The sequence below is a fragment of the Phoenix dactylifera genome, chromosome 1, assembly GCF_009389715.1.
Source record: "Phoenix dactylifera cultivar Barhee BC4 chromosome 1, palm_55x_up_171113_PBpolish2nd_filt_p, whole genome shotgun sequence".
Classification (NCBI taxonomy): Eukaryota; Viridiplantae; Streptophyta; class Magnoliopsida; order Arecales; family Arecaceae; genus Phoenix; species Phoenix dactylifera.
In genome coordinates, this window is record NC_052392.1 from 4,654,928 (window position 1) to 4,667,670 (window position 12,743).

General features: G+C 38.2%; 1 protein-coding gene across 1 annotated transcript; it reads left to right on the forward strand.

The window, feature by feature from the left end:
- Positions 1–1,792: 1,792 nt before the first annotated feature.
- Positions 1,793–10,862, forward strand: LOC103720637 (beta-D-xylosidase 1-like). Its single transcript, XM_008810441.4, has 7 exons — positions 1,793–2,211; positions 5,788–6,081; positions 7,961–8,130; positions 8,257–8,354; positions 9,019–9,369; positions 9,469–9,882; positions 9,985–10,862. Exons 1-7 carry the CDS (start codon positions 1,816–1,818, stop codon positions 10,578–10,580), a joined length of 2,319 nt encoding a protein of 772 aa, XP_008808663.2. The 5' UTR covers positions 1,793–1,815; the 3' UTR covers positions 10,581–10,862.
- The last annotated feature ends 1,881 nt before the right edge of the window (positions 10,863–12,743 follow it).

A 12,743-nucleotide genomic window follows, 5' to 3' on the forward strand; every position in this document is an offset into this window, starting at 1 on the left:
ATCAATCAACAATGATTCTAACATGGAGTTTAATATTATTATATTTTTCTAATTTTTGGTCCCTCTCTAATTTGGACCGTTGATAGCTATAACTAAGTAGGTAATCAACAATTTGTAGTCATTAATTAACCCTATCTTTGTTAGTAATTGTTGTCGGTGGTTAACGGTGAAGATTATTTTTAGCAATAAATTGTGCTGTATGGAGTGTTCTATTATTATCATAAAATAAATGTCACTATTAAAGAAATAAAAATTTTATAGTGAAGCTTCTATAATAGATCACATGGTTTTCCGAGTCTTAAAGCAGTATTCACGGAGTCCCCACCCAGCCGCCCTTACCCTTCCAATCGGTCTGACATGCAAAACCTATATTTTTATATGTAAAATATGAAGTGAGAGGGATCGGCGGTTGTTACGTACAGCCTACACCTGCAGCTTGGAGACATTCCTTCTTCTACAAGATTATTACAAGGTCACTTTCATCTTCGAGATGTAGTCTTCTTGTTTTCGTGTTCTTTCAAACGATATTGAGAGAGACATGCAATGAATATTTCTAATAATGGGAAAAAAATGTGTATGCCCATCGCATGCACTTCAATGATAGCATATTATGACAAATCATCATTATTATATATATTAGACTCGGTATCAGTGTCGGCGAAACCATCCTGAACCGGACGGTTCTGATCATTCCGAGCCATACCAACGGTTCATCGGTACGGTTTTGGCAAAAAAAAAAAAAAAATTCGTTGCCGGAGCTGGAGAAAGAGAAGAAAAGAGAGAGAGAGAGTGAGAGAGAGGGAGAGGGGAGGACGTCGGTGGAGGCCTGGCGGAGGCTGCGGCCGGATCCATGTATGAAACAGGAGAACCGAATGCAGTCTCGCCTCCCGCGGCCTCCACCGGCGTTTACCACCCTCCGTCGGGCTCTCTCCCCCTTCTCTCTCTCTCTCTCTCTTCCTCTCTCTTCCACAGTTTACGTGTCCTCTTATCTATCGGTACAGGTCCGGCATAACTCGTACAAACTCGTGCTATCGGAGAACTAGTATGGTGCCCCGTATCGATTTCATGCACATGTTAATAAGATCTATACTTGATATTGAACAAACGTAACAAAATTTTTAGACATGTGATCTACCCGCGCACAATGTACAACTCCTGCCTACCCTCATGTATATACAAAGAATGTTTATTCAAGCTAAGTATTCATAAAGAAATAAGAAATAAGAGTTGATACAATATATATATATATACTCGTAAACTTGTCTATGAAAATGCATGCTTGCATATAGACATGCATGTATGCGCTCTAAGTTACACAACCTGATAATTCTATAGGTCTTAATTAACTCAAAAATGGGATCCACTCGGGACCTTACCTAGCATGAAACCAGGCTTATCTATTTTGATGTTAACCGAAAGAGAATGCATCCAATCTTGAAAGTATATTGCATGGTGGTATAGAGCTTATACAATCATAGGATGTCATGCCAAACATGGATGGCTGTGATTTTATGATTTTAGATGTAAAATTTTAATTTATCCATCATTATTATATATTTATTAAATTGTATTTAATTCTTTTTTTTTGGGGGGGGAGGAATGTAAATTCTGTGAAATTGGAGCCCCTTTACAAAAAAGACCGGGTCACCCGCCCCTCTCCACTTTCACTCCTCTCTCCAACTGGCCTTCCTACTCCCCACAGGCCACGACACCCCGCTCGCGCGCCGACGTGGCGATCCCATCACCGCCGTCCATTCCCCCCTCTCACTCTATTTATACCATCCATTTCCCTCCATTCTCTTCCATCCATCCCCAATGGCCAACTCGCTCCTCTTCCTCCTCCTCTTCTCCGTCCTCCTCTCCGCCCGCATTCCCGGCGGCGGCGCCGCCCGCCCGGCATTCGCCTGCGGTGGCGGTCCGGTGGTGGGGCTGCCCTTCTGCCGGGCTGCGCTGCCAATCCGCGCCCGCGTCGCGGATCTGATCGGGCGGCTGACGCTGGACGAGAAGATCCGGCTGCTGGTGAACAACGCGGCGGGGGTTCCGAGGCTGGGGATCGGCGGGTACGAATGGTGGTCGGAGGCGCTCCACGGTGTCTCCAACGTGGGTCCCGGCGTCCATTTCGGCGGGGCCTACCCGGGGGCCACCAGCTTCCCCCAGGTCATCTCCTCCGCCGCCTCCTTCAATGCCACCCTCTGGGAGCTCATTGGGAAGGTATCGCACGCCTTTGAATCTCTTTTAGCGTTCAAATTTTGCCTCACCGGCTCTGACGAGATCTGGAATTCGGTAACCCGGTCGCCGAGACTTCCGATCTCGTCGGCTCTGGCTCCGTCAGGCGTCTGATGGTCGTCGTTACAGAAATTGGTCCAGTTTGAGTGGTCGATATTTTCACTCCGTTATGTTGATAATTCACTGAGTAGCCCCGTGGAGCTAAGCAATGTATATTAACCCCCTTTCTAAATGCTAAGCACACCCCTTTCTTGTATCGATATTATTTCTTTGATACATAAGACTAATGCACATACCAGTAAAAGTGGAGTATGCGTATGAAAAATAAGCATTAATATATCTATGGATTTTTTTTTTTCATGGATATCCTTCTACAAATTTAAATTTGCACAAATACCCTTTTAAAATTTATATTTATTTCTGTACTCCCATAAAACATTATTTTTGCACAAATACCAACAATTCTTCTAACACGGTTAATAAAAACCATATTTATTTTAATTAAAAATAAAATAAATTTTTAAAATTATTTTTTTGTCCTTCATCATGATCGTCTTATGAATGTTTCATTTTACACGTGTATCCATTAAAGATATTTTAGTCATTTTAATTTGAAACCGTTAATTTTTTAACGACGTTAGATAACGTGGGTACATATGCAAAAATAATGATAAAAAAGTGTAGAATAGCAAAGCAAATATTTTACAAAGGTATACATGTAAATATTAATTTTGAGAGGATATTCATACAAAATTTGATATTTTGAAGAATATTCATACAAAAAAATCTTCTATATCAATTTCAGCTACTCGCCGTCCGTTGGAGTAAGTCAAAATAAGATGAGTGAGCATATCAAATATGGATCTATGATTGTCTCTTCCACCTTTCATTCTTCAATATTATGGCCCTCTTTTTTATCAAAAAGAAAAAAAAGATCCCCGTGTATATCTTCCAAACATTAGCTAAAACGTAGTTGTCTACTAAATTGCACTAGTTAATATAGATAGAAGGTTTTTTTGTAGGTTTGGGGTCTTAACATTTGTGACAATAATTTCAAGTTATCATGGTAGCTGGTATGTAGCTTCACATTTAAGAAAAAGTAATGCTAAAACGTGTAAGCATGAAACCAACAAAGATTGTTCAAAAGGCATGCTTTTTAGCCAGTTCAATGGCAGGATGGAAATCTGTATGGATGTATGCATAATTGAGCAAAGTTAAAACAAACAAAATTACTTTTAATGAAGCATAACATCATATACCTACTTCTCAAAAACAAACAAGGTTCAGCTGGCAGCGACTAATGTTTATAGGTAGCCATTGGCGCACTTGAGCTCTTTGTGCTTGCAAGCAACTGTGATGCATGCCATATGTAATGCTTCCAAGAGCCCAATGACACTTGCAAATCGAGACATGTTGCATCCAACAACTAGAAATGTTACGTTTCCACAGCACATAGATAAACAACCACTGAGTACTAAAATATTATTAATAAAAAATATTAATAAAAAATAAAAAAATATTTTATATTTGTTGGAGTTTTTAAGGAAGAGATAAAAAAATAATTTTTCTACAGAAATAAAATTTTCTATATTTGATTAAAATTTTCAAAAAAAGGAGATGAGAAATAGCTTTCTCATAGTACCAAGTTTTTGACATTTTATGGAAAAAAATCATATAAGATATGAAAAAGTCCAATTTCCACCGGCTAAAAATTCAGTAATTTTTTTCAAAAATACCCTAAAGCTTTTAGCTAGAATGAGATGATATTTTTTTTTTATACTAAAGATATAATACACATTTTGTATAATTTTTTTTCAAAAAAATATATTAAGCTATTTTGTAATATGTTATTTTTTTATAGTTAACTTAATATAAAAATTACTTTTTCATGTAGATATTATTTTTTAAAAAATATTTTAATAAAAAAATTCCTCAATCAAATGAGTACTAATTGAACAATGGCAACGGCAAACAACTGCCACTAAAACTCTTAACACTTGGCCCTCGTTTGTCATTGACCCATGAGCAGGGGACATGATTGTTCGTCACAATAGTACTTTAGTTTAATTTAGGAAATATAACAAATATTTATGCGTTTCATTTATGGATAGTGTGAAAAGGTAGAGCACGGCATTCACGGGCGTGAGATTGAGCACTCACGTGTGGGTAGAAGGCCGGATAAAATAGAAACTAGAAAGGAATCGACACATGTGACGGTAATTTCATCATTTTGGAGGTTTCATGTGGTCAAACTTGGGTAGGGATTTGGACGGCTGCAGAATTCCGTCCGTCTCGCTTCATTGAGGCCAGAGTAGGCCCCAAGATATCTCTCTCACATGTGGACCCTTGGTCCTTTCTTGTTCTCTACTGGTAAACTACCTAACATTCGCAGGCAATACTATGGTTCCCAAAGAGTTTTTTCTTATTACAATATTTTTTTCAAAAAAAAAAGTTAATATCTAAATATATGATACCTGAAAAAACTCTATTTTATTAAAAAATAGCATATTTCAAAATAACTTATATTTAATCAAGTATTTACTTTTCTAAAAAATATATATTATATCCTTAATAAAAAAATTTATCTAAAAGTTTAATTTTGAAAAAAAAATCCAATTACTTGAAAACTTTAACCAAATATGAAGTATTTTTTCCCATTTCTCATGTGGCCATTGTTAGGATCATTCTTAAGCTTCCACTATCTTCCAAACATGAGCTTCGATGGACATGGAAAGTGGATGCCAAAAAAATTATTGAGATTCAAAATATCTTATATTGAGATGCAAAATATCTCTTTATCGATATGGATGTATATATTTAGAAAAAGAAACTGCCATGAAAATAATTTTATAGCTAACCAATGGCACAAGGGGATTAGTGTACGTTCTTCGCAACCCTCTCGTGAATCCAGCACCTTGCCGCACTCTCATATTCCTTTTACCTTCTTTGTCAGTAAAATAATATTCTTTTCGTACTTTGACTCAGCTTTTGGAACGCGTGACTGCACCCACACTCGTGACCACAGTTTATATGTTTTTTGTCCGACCTGTTTGGTTTCTTGTGCTTCAGAAAGGGTAATTCTTTGGAAATAATACTCCAAACAATATACAACTGAAAATGACCCATAAACACACTTATTTTTGTATGTCTGATGCTTATACGGCAACTAATACAACTTTGCATGGCATCAAATGTCTTTATCATGTTTGGGGATGAAAGTGATTTTTCAAATTTACACTCCAAAACAATACAAATTAATGCAGCTTTGCATGGCATCAAATGTCTTTATCATGTTTGGGGATGAAAGTTATTTTCAAATTTACACTCCAAAACAATACAAATTAATGCAGCTTTGCATGGCATCAAATGTCTTTATCATGTTTGGGGATGAAAGTTATTTTCAAATTTACACTCCAAAACAATACAAATTAATGCAGCTTTGCATGGCATCAAATGTCTTTGTGAACATGAATATGAGACCGAACGTCTCTCATGATCTCTGCATTCAGTCTCGTTTTTTTTCTTCTTTGACACCATTTTCTTTAACGAGTTTCGTTGCAGGCGGTGTCGGACGAGGCACGGGCGATGTACAACGGCGGCCAGGCGGGGCTGACGTTCTGGAGCCCGAACGTGAACATCTTCCGGGACCCACGATGGGGTCGCGGCCAGGAGACGCCCGGCGAAGACCCGGGCGTCGCCGGTCGCTACGCCGTCAGCTATGTTCGTGGCCTTCAGCAGCCATACGGTGGGCCTCACGACCACAGCCGGCTGAAGTTGGCGGCCTGCTGCAAGCACTACACAGCCTACGACCTTGATAACTGGCGTGGCGTCGACCGCTACCACTTCAACGCCAAGGTATAACATTTTCCTACGTTAAGTTACGTTTCTCCATTCGTTTTTTCTTTTTTTCACAAAAAATGTTGAGTCTACTCTAGACTTAATTAAGCATAGTTGAATTTTTTTTTTCTCACTCAAATGTTTCATCTGCCAAGTTGATGTTCGGATATATAATGCCTAAAAAAGTAATTCTTATATGTTTAATACCAAAAAAAATAGCACATTTCAGGACGATTGGGCATCTATTTTTTGAAAAAAAATATATAAAATATTTATTATGCCCTATATGAAGAGAAAGATTTTATTCTATTTTATTAAAAAGTTTGTGAGTATTTTTTTAAAAAAAATCTAATTTTTAACTGAAAAAATTTGGACTTTTTTATATTCTACATAAATTTTTCTTTCTCATAAAATATAAAAAATTTATTGTTATAAAAAATTAATTTTTAAAAAAACTAATGAAATATAAAATTTTTTGTTATTTTTATATCAATCACATTTTCCTTTCTCCCCTTCTCACAGACTAAATGAGTTCCCATGGAATATGAATATTTAAAATCAGTCTATTATTCGAAATATGTTAGTCTCTCCGCTGTGTTGCGCTAATAATATTGGTGATGTACGGCTACAATGACAAGACCATTGAAAAGTACTCCAAACAAATCTCTAATTTTGGAAAGCACACCACGTGCATACTGGACCCTGCCTATTAAATCATGATTTCAATCATATAAAGTAGTAACGTTATCTACTAGCGTCGTTATCAGATTTAATATAACAACAAAATAATTTTTATTTTTCTTCCAACCCCCTCCATTTGCGGTCGTATCCATAATCATGTTAAATTCAACTTACTATGTAGAGAACGGGCATTACTTTACAGAATACATACAAAGCTAAGATAGAGAGGAAGAAAAAAAAAATTATTGGGTGTATTCGTGCACGTGTTGTATGAATTACTCATTATAGCAAAAAAAAAAACAAAAAGAAGACAAAAAAATAAAAACTAGGAAATACAGCATATGTACGTAGTATGAGGGCTGTGTACTTTTGGAAATGTTGTTTATTACTGTATAAGTGATGGTTGAAGGTGGGACCAGCGTATATTTTGGAAATATTGGCAAGGTTCTATGGAGATTTTATAAGCCTAGATTTTTGCCACATGAGAGGCATTGTTCATATGAAGCGCCGGCGAGCATGTGTTTAGTTCCACATCATTTATTCGTGGAGTAGATTTTAGATATTTATATAGAATTAAGAAACTCAAAAAAATATCTTTCAATTAGTCTTTTTGGTGAGGCTATGAGTTGTTACAAATGGTATCAGAGCAGATCCGACCAATGGAGACACTGCAATATGGGCTCATTAAAGCTGATCGCAGGGCAATCATGGTCTTTACGATTATATTTGAATGGATTTGGACTCTTAGTCTGATGAGGACGTCAAGGCTTAAATAAAAGATATGTGAGGACCTATACAGGCGTGTGTTTAGTCTCACATCGGTTATTCGTTAAATTTTTTTTGGATATTTATAAAGGACTACAGAATCTAAAAAATACCTTTGGGCTAGCCTAAAAAAGAACTAATATTAGCTTAAAACGGTTCAAATTACATGTCCAAGCCGCTTCATGCATGTCAAAGCCTATGAGTTTTCTTAAAGTCTTGGTGTGTGATGCTTTTGAACATTTGTAGGTGTCTATTAATAAGCGGTTCTGAAAAAACAAATTCATTTTAATTGGCTCATATTTTTTAGTTTTATTCAATATCCTATGCTCAGGATGTTCTTTTCAAACTTTTGTCCTCTTTGCTGCACCTCCAAGTTCTAAAACTTTGTCTCGCCAAAGCTGGAGAATTTGTCACGTCTCTAACATCTGTTTTGTTTCTTCGTTTTTCTTAGGTAAGCAAGCAAGATTTGGAGGACACCTTTAATGTCCCATTCAAGGCTTGCGTGATGCAAGGGAGGGTGGCAAGCGCCATGTGTTCCTACAACCAAGTCAATGGAGTTCCCACTTGTGCTGACCCCAACCTTCTTCGCAGCACCATTCGTGGAGAATGGAAGCTTAATGGGTGAGTTATATAAGCACTTCTAAATTAAAGGTCCATCTCTATCCACATAGAAGCACTTCTAAATTAAAGGTCCATCTCTATCCACATAGAAGCACTTCTAAATAGAAACCATATTCTTGTTTCTAGGTACATTGTCTCAGATTGTGACTCGGTTGGTGTTTTTTATAACGCGCAGCACTACGCCTCTACTCCGGAAGAGGCAGCTGCAGATGCAATTAAAGCAGGTAACTTGGGAGCTCATGCTACCTCTAGATCACTTATTTGGAAGGATAATTTGATTTAAAATGTTTGAAGTAGAGGTAAATTCGAATCAAGTTAGCTTCAATATAAGCAAAACTAAACATCATTGCTTCCTTTCCTTGCACTCAAACACCATGTTGATATTGACCTGCTTGGAAATTATCCATAAAGAACACAATGGAATGAGTTAGAATGCATCTCTGTAATATGTGTGAAGTTAGTTTTAGAGGTCGACTTGATATTGGAGAAAAAACAATATTATGGCTCTCGATGAGATGAATTGAACAAGTGTTCTACTTACTGCAGTTGGAAGCTCATTCAGATTGGTTTTAGTTATTAACTCGGAACTAGAATTTGATGCCAATAAGTCAGTGATTAGCTCAGTCAAATTTCCAAGAATAGCTTCATAAAAATTCATATTGCCAGGGTAGGACATCTCTTACAAAATTATTTTTTTGATCAAATACAGCAGTATATAATATATCTTTTTAAATTTAAATAATTTTCCCTATGGACTTGCAAGTTAACTTTTCTAAAGCTTCAAAAACCAGAGATATTTCAGTTGCAAATATTTAAACTATCCAAAAAACTATAAGGCCATGCAATTGTCCACTAATAAGTGGCTGCTTGTACATGTTTTGACTTTAGGTCTGGATCTGGATTGTGGGCCTTTCCTGGCCCAGTACACTGGCAGTGCTGTGAAGCAGGGGAAGGTGAGTGAGGCCCATATAAATGCTGCACTGAGCAACACCATCACTGTTCAAATGAGATTAGGGATGTATGATGGTGACCTATCAAAACAACCCTTTGGGAACCTAGGCCCTAGAGATGTATGCAGTCCGGCTCATCAGAATCTTGCCCTCGAGGCTGCCCGCCAAGGGATTGTTCTCCTTAAGAACGACGGCCATGCTCTGCCACTCTCTCCCTCGCACCTCCGATCCGTCGCCGTCATCGGGCCAAACTCGGATGCCACCGTCACCATGATCGGAAACTATGCAGGTAATTTTTATCAAAAGAAAAACCAATCAGACTATAGACCATTAAAGCCCAAGAGGTTTATTTTCCAAGATTAATCTTCTATTCTTATATTTGTACTAGGTATTGCTTGTGCTTACACAAGCCCTCATCAAGGAATTGGAAGGTATGTGAAGACCAATCACCAGATGGGCTGCACCAATGTGGCCTGCAATGGGAACCAGCCCATCAAGGCTGCCGTGGCAGCCGCTCGTAATTCAGATGCGACGATCTTGATCATGGGCCTCGATCAATCAATTGAAGCTGAAGCGAGGGACAGAGAAGGGCTCCTCCTTCCCGGCCGGCAGCCGGAGCTGGTGTCAAAGGTTGCGAGGGCTTCAAAGGGGCCTATAATTCTGGTCCTCATGTGTGGTGGCCCTGTGGATGTAACCTTTGCTAAGAATGACCCTAGGATTGCTGCCATCCTCTGGGCCGGGTACCCGGGGCAGGCCGGTGGAGCGGCGATCGCCGATGTGCTATTTGGTACATTCAACCCAGGTATACCATCATATCCCATAATTATAATGATCAAAAATTATCACTGGGCAAAGTTTCATCTCATTTCATTAAACCATCCTCTTATTGTTATTTCTTGTGCAGGTGGCAAGCTCCCTGTGACATGGTACCCCCAAGAATTTGTGGAGAAAGTGTCTATGGCCAACATGGCCATGCGAGCCGACGGGGATCGGGGCTACCCCGGCCGGTCCTACCGGTTCTATAACGGCCCGGTAGTCTACCCCTATGGCCACGGCCTTTCCTACACTAAATTCACCCACTCCCTGGCCCACGCACCGGCCCAGATAGCGGTCCAACTCGACGGCCGCCGCGCCCCGGCCTACAACTCCACCGAACCAGCCCGAGCGGTCCGGGTCTCCCACGCGAGGTGCGACGGCCTCTCCATCCCCGTCCACGTGGACGTGGAGAACGTCGGGGACCGGGATGGGTCCCACACAGTGCTCGTGTATTCGACTCCGCCGGGTACACGATGGGCCCCGCAGAAGCAGCTGGTGGCCTTTGAAAAGGTACACGTGGCGGCCGGTGGACAGGTCCGGGTCGAGCTAGGTGTGGACGTGTGCGGGCAAATGAGCTTTGCCGACGAGTACGGGATCCGAAGGATTCCGATCGGCGAACACAATCTTCAGATCGGCGATTTAATTCACTCGATATCCTTAGATGCCGAAGATCTACGGCCATAGAAGGGGCAAAAGGATGGAAACGCCAACACGCCATATCATCCATAAAAGGGTAGTTAGGTCATTTACAATACCAGGTACAATTGAAATTAAACTCAGTGTTTGGGTGTTAATTGCTGCCAAGGGAGAAGAAAGTTTTATCATTCTTTTCATTGTACTATTCTCATGATCTTGGCCCTAAGAAAGATGGAGGGCAAGATCAATTGGAAAATTGGTGTCAAATTATTTTAAGTGGGGTGGAAAATAAGGTCCCTCAAGAATAAAAAGCTAAGGGTTTAATGATAATTTTGTACAATTTCCATTTACTTTCCTCTTGGATCAAGTTCATTCTCTTCTTCTATAAGCTTGCCTCTATAATTTAGCTACGTTCTTCTCCCTTTTCATGCCAATCTATTGGCATATCAACCTTGGATTTAAATACAAGCAATCAATGCACAAAACAATTAGCATGTGTATAAGTTGATTACTCAATTATATCACAAACATATTATGAAAGAAAATAACAGTTAAACAGCATCTAAATATTTTCAGCATTCTATTATTGGGTTTAATTGACAACAAAGACAAAATATAAACAACAAAATAAATTAACGGTTGGTTGCATTAAGATTATTATTAAAAGAAAACCATCCTTTTAAATTGAAGTAGGATATGCAGAAATTTTTCTTGTATTCAAGTTGGGTCAGCTTTGAATTAGGATAAGTAAGGATCCAAATGCGATCCATACGAGAAAGTGATCATATTTTTCGTTCCAAACTAAGCTAATCCAAATAATTCTGAATTGGATCATACCAAAATACTTCAGTGTTTGTTCTCAATCAAAAATGGGACAATCTACAATCCAAATAAAATAATATGTTTTTCAAGATATTTTATATAATAATTGAATATCCACTATGGATCCAAAAGAAAATTTAGCCTATTAAAAGGTGGAAACTTACACTAGAGAATGTTGGATGGGCCAGGATGGGATTATAACAATATCAAGGTAGCTCTTGAGCGCGGCTTAAAATGGTTGTAGTAATAATAATAATAATATTTTATTTTATTTTTTTTTTTTTTTGCTGTGACGGATTGTTCAGACAACACGGGTCCGAATACATCCAAGAAAGTCAAAATACATAATCTCACGAAGTGCCAAAGGCAGCTCCCTCTCTCCTGCCCACAGGGCGTATCCTGAGTGGTGGGCTGCATATGCAGCCACCCAGTCAGCCGCCCCATTGGCCTCTCTGAATACATGCGTGGCCTGAAAGGCCACGCCATATAATAATAATAATATTCATATTTCTTTTTTGGCCATATGCTCTACAATCCCTTCAATTTTTTCTCTTTTTTTTTCTTTTTCTAACCATTGAAAGTATGTGTAGAGAAACACACCGGTGTCCAATGGCCACAGGTGTTATATGAGTGTGTTAAAATTGCTTTTGCATCTAGTATTTATTTTCTTTTGTTTCTTTTTTGTAAAAATTTAGATAAATGTTCAGGTTCATAGTTCACTAAGTTTTTTAGGTAACTTATTTATAAGTGGAGTCTTACCATATAGCTTAAGCTTCGCTTGTTTCTTAATCAAATCAACCTATTATTGAATCATCCAGCCTAAAAATGTATATTATCGTCTTTGTTTCTTTAAATTTGTTCTTGGGAGAGATAGTGTGGCACACTTCCAATAAATTGTTCAGAATACATCTGGATTCACTTACAATGCCGTTCAAAATACATCTGGATTCACTTACAATGCCTTTTTTTATATAAACATGTGAGTGAAATAATTTTGTTTTCTATAACATTTTAATAAGATTCTTTATGTCTATTTCAAGTTATCATTTTTTTTTCCGTTTGTGAAAACATATAGCATATTTTTTAAGGTGCCACATTGTTAACCACTCTTTTCAAAGAAAGAACATGATTCCTCAAATTAGGCTCTCCCTTCCATGACAATAAGGTCTATAAAGAACAAAAAGCAATGAGGTTTTCTAATAATTTCGAACAATTTTTCATTTACTTGCCTTTGGGCTTCACTTTCTTCTTGTAAATTCTTTTTGGTGTATTTTAGCTTTATGTATTTTATAATCTTTGAAAAGTTAGACTTAGGGACTAGTGATTGAAGTTTATGAGTTTCTTGTCGAGCACCTGATCATGTTCAAGAAAGCAGCTAGTTGAAGCACT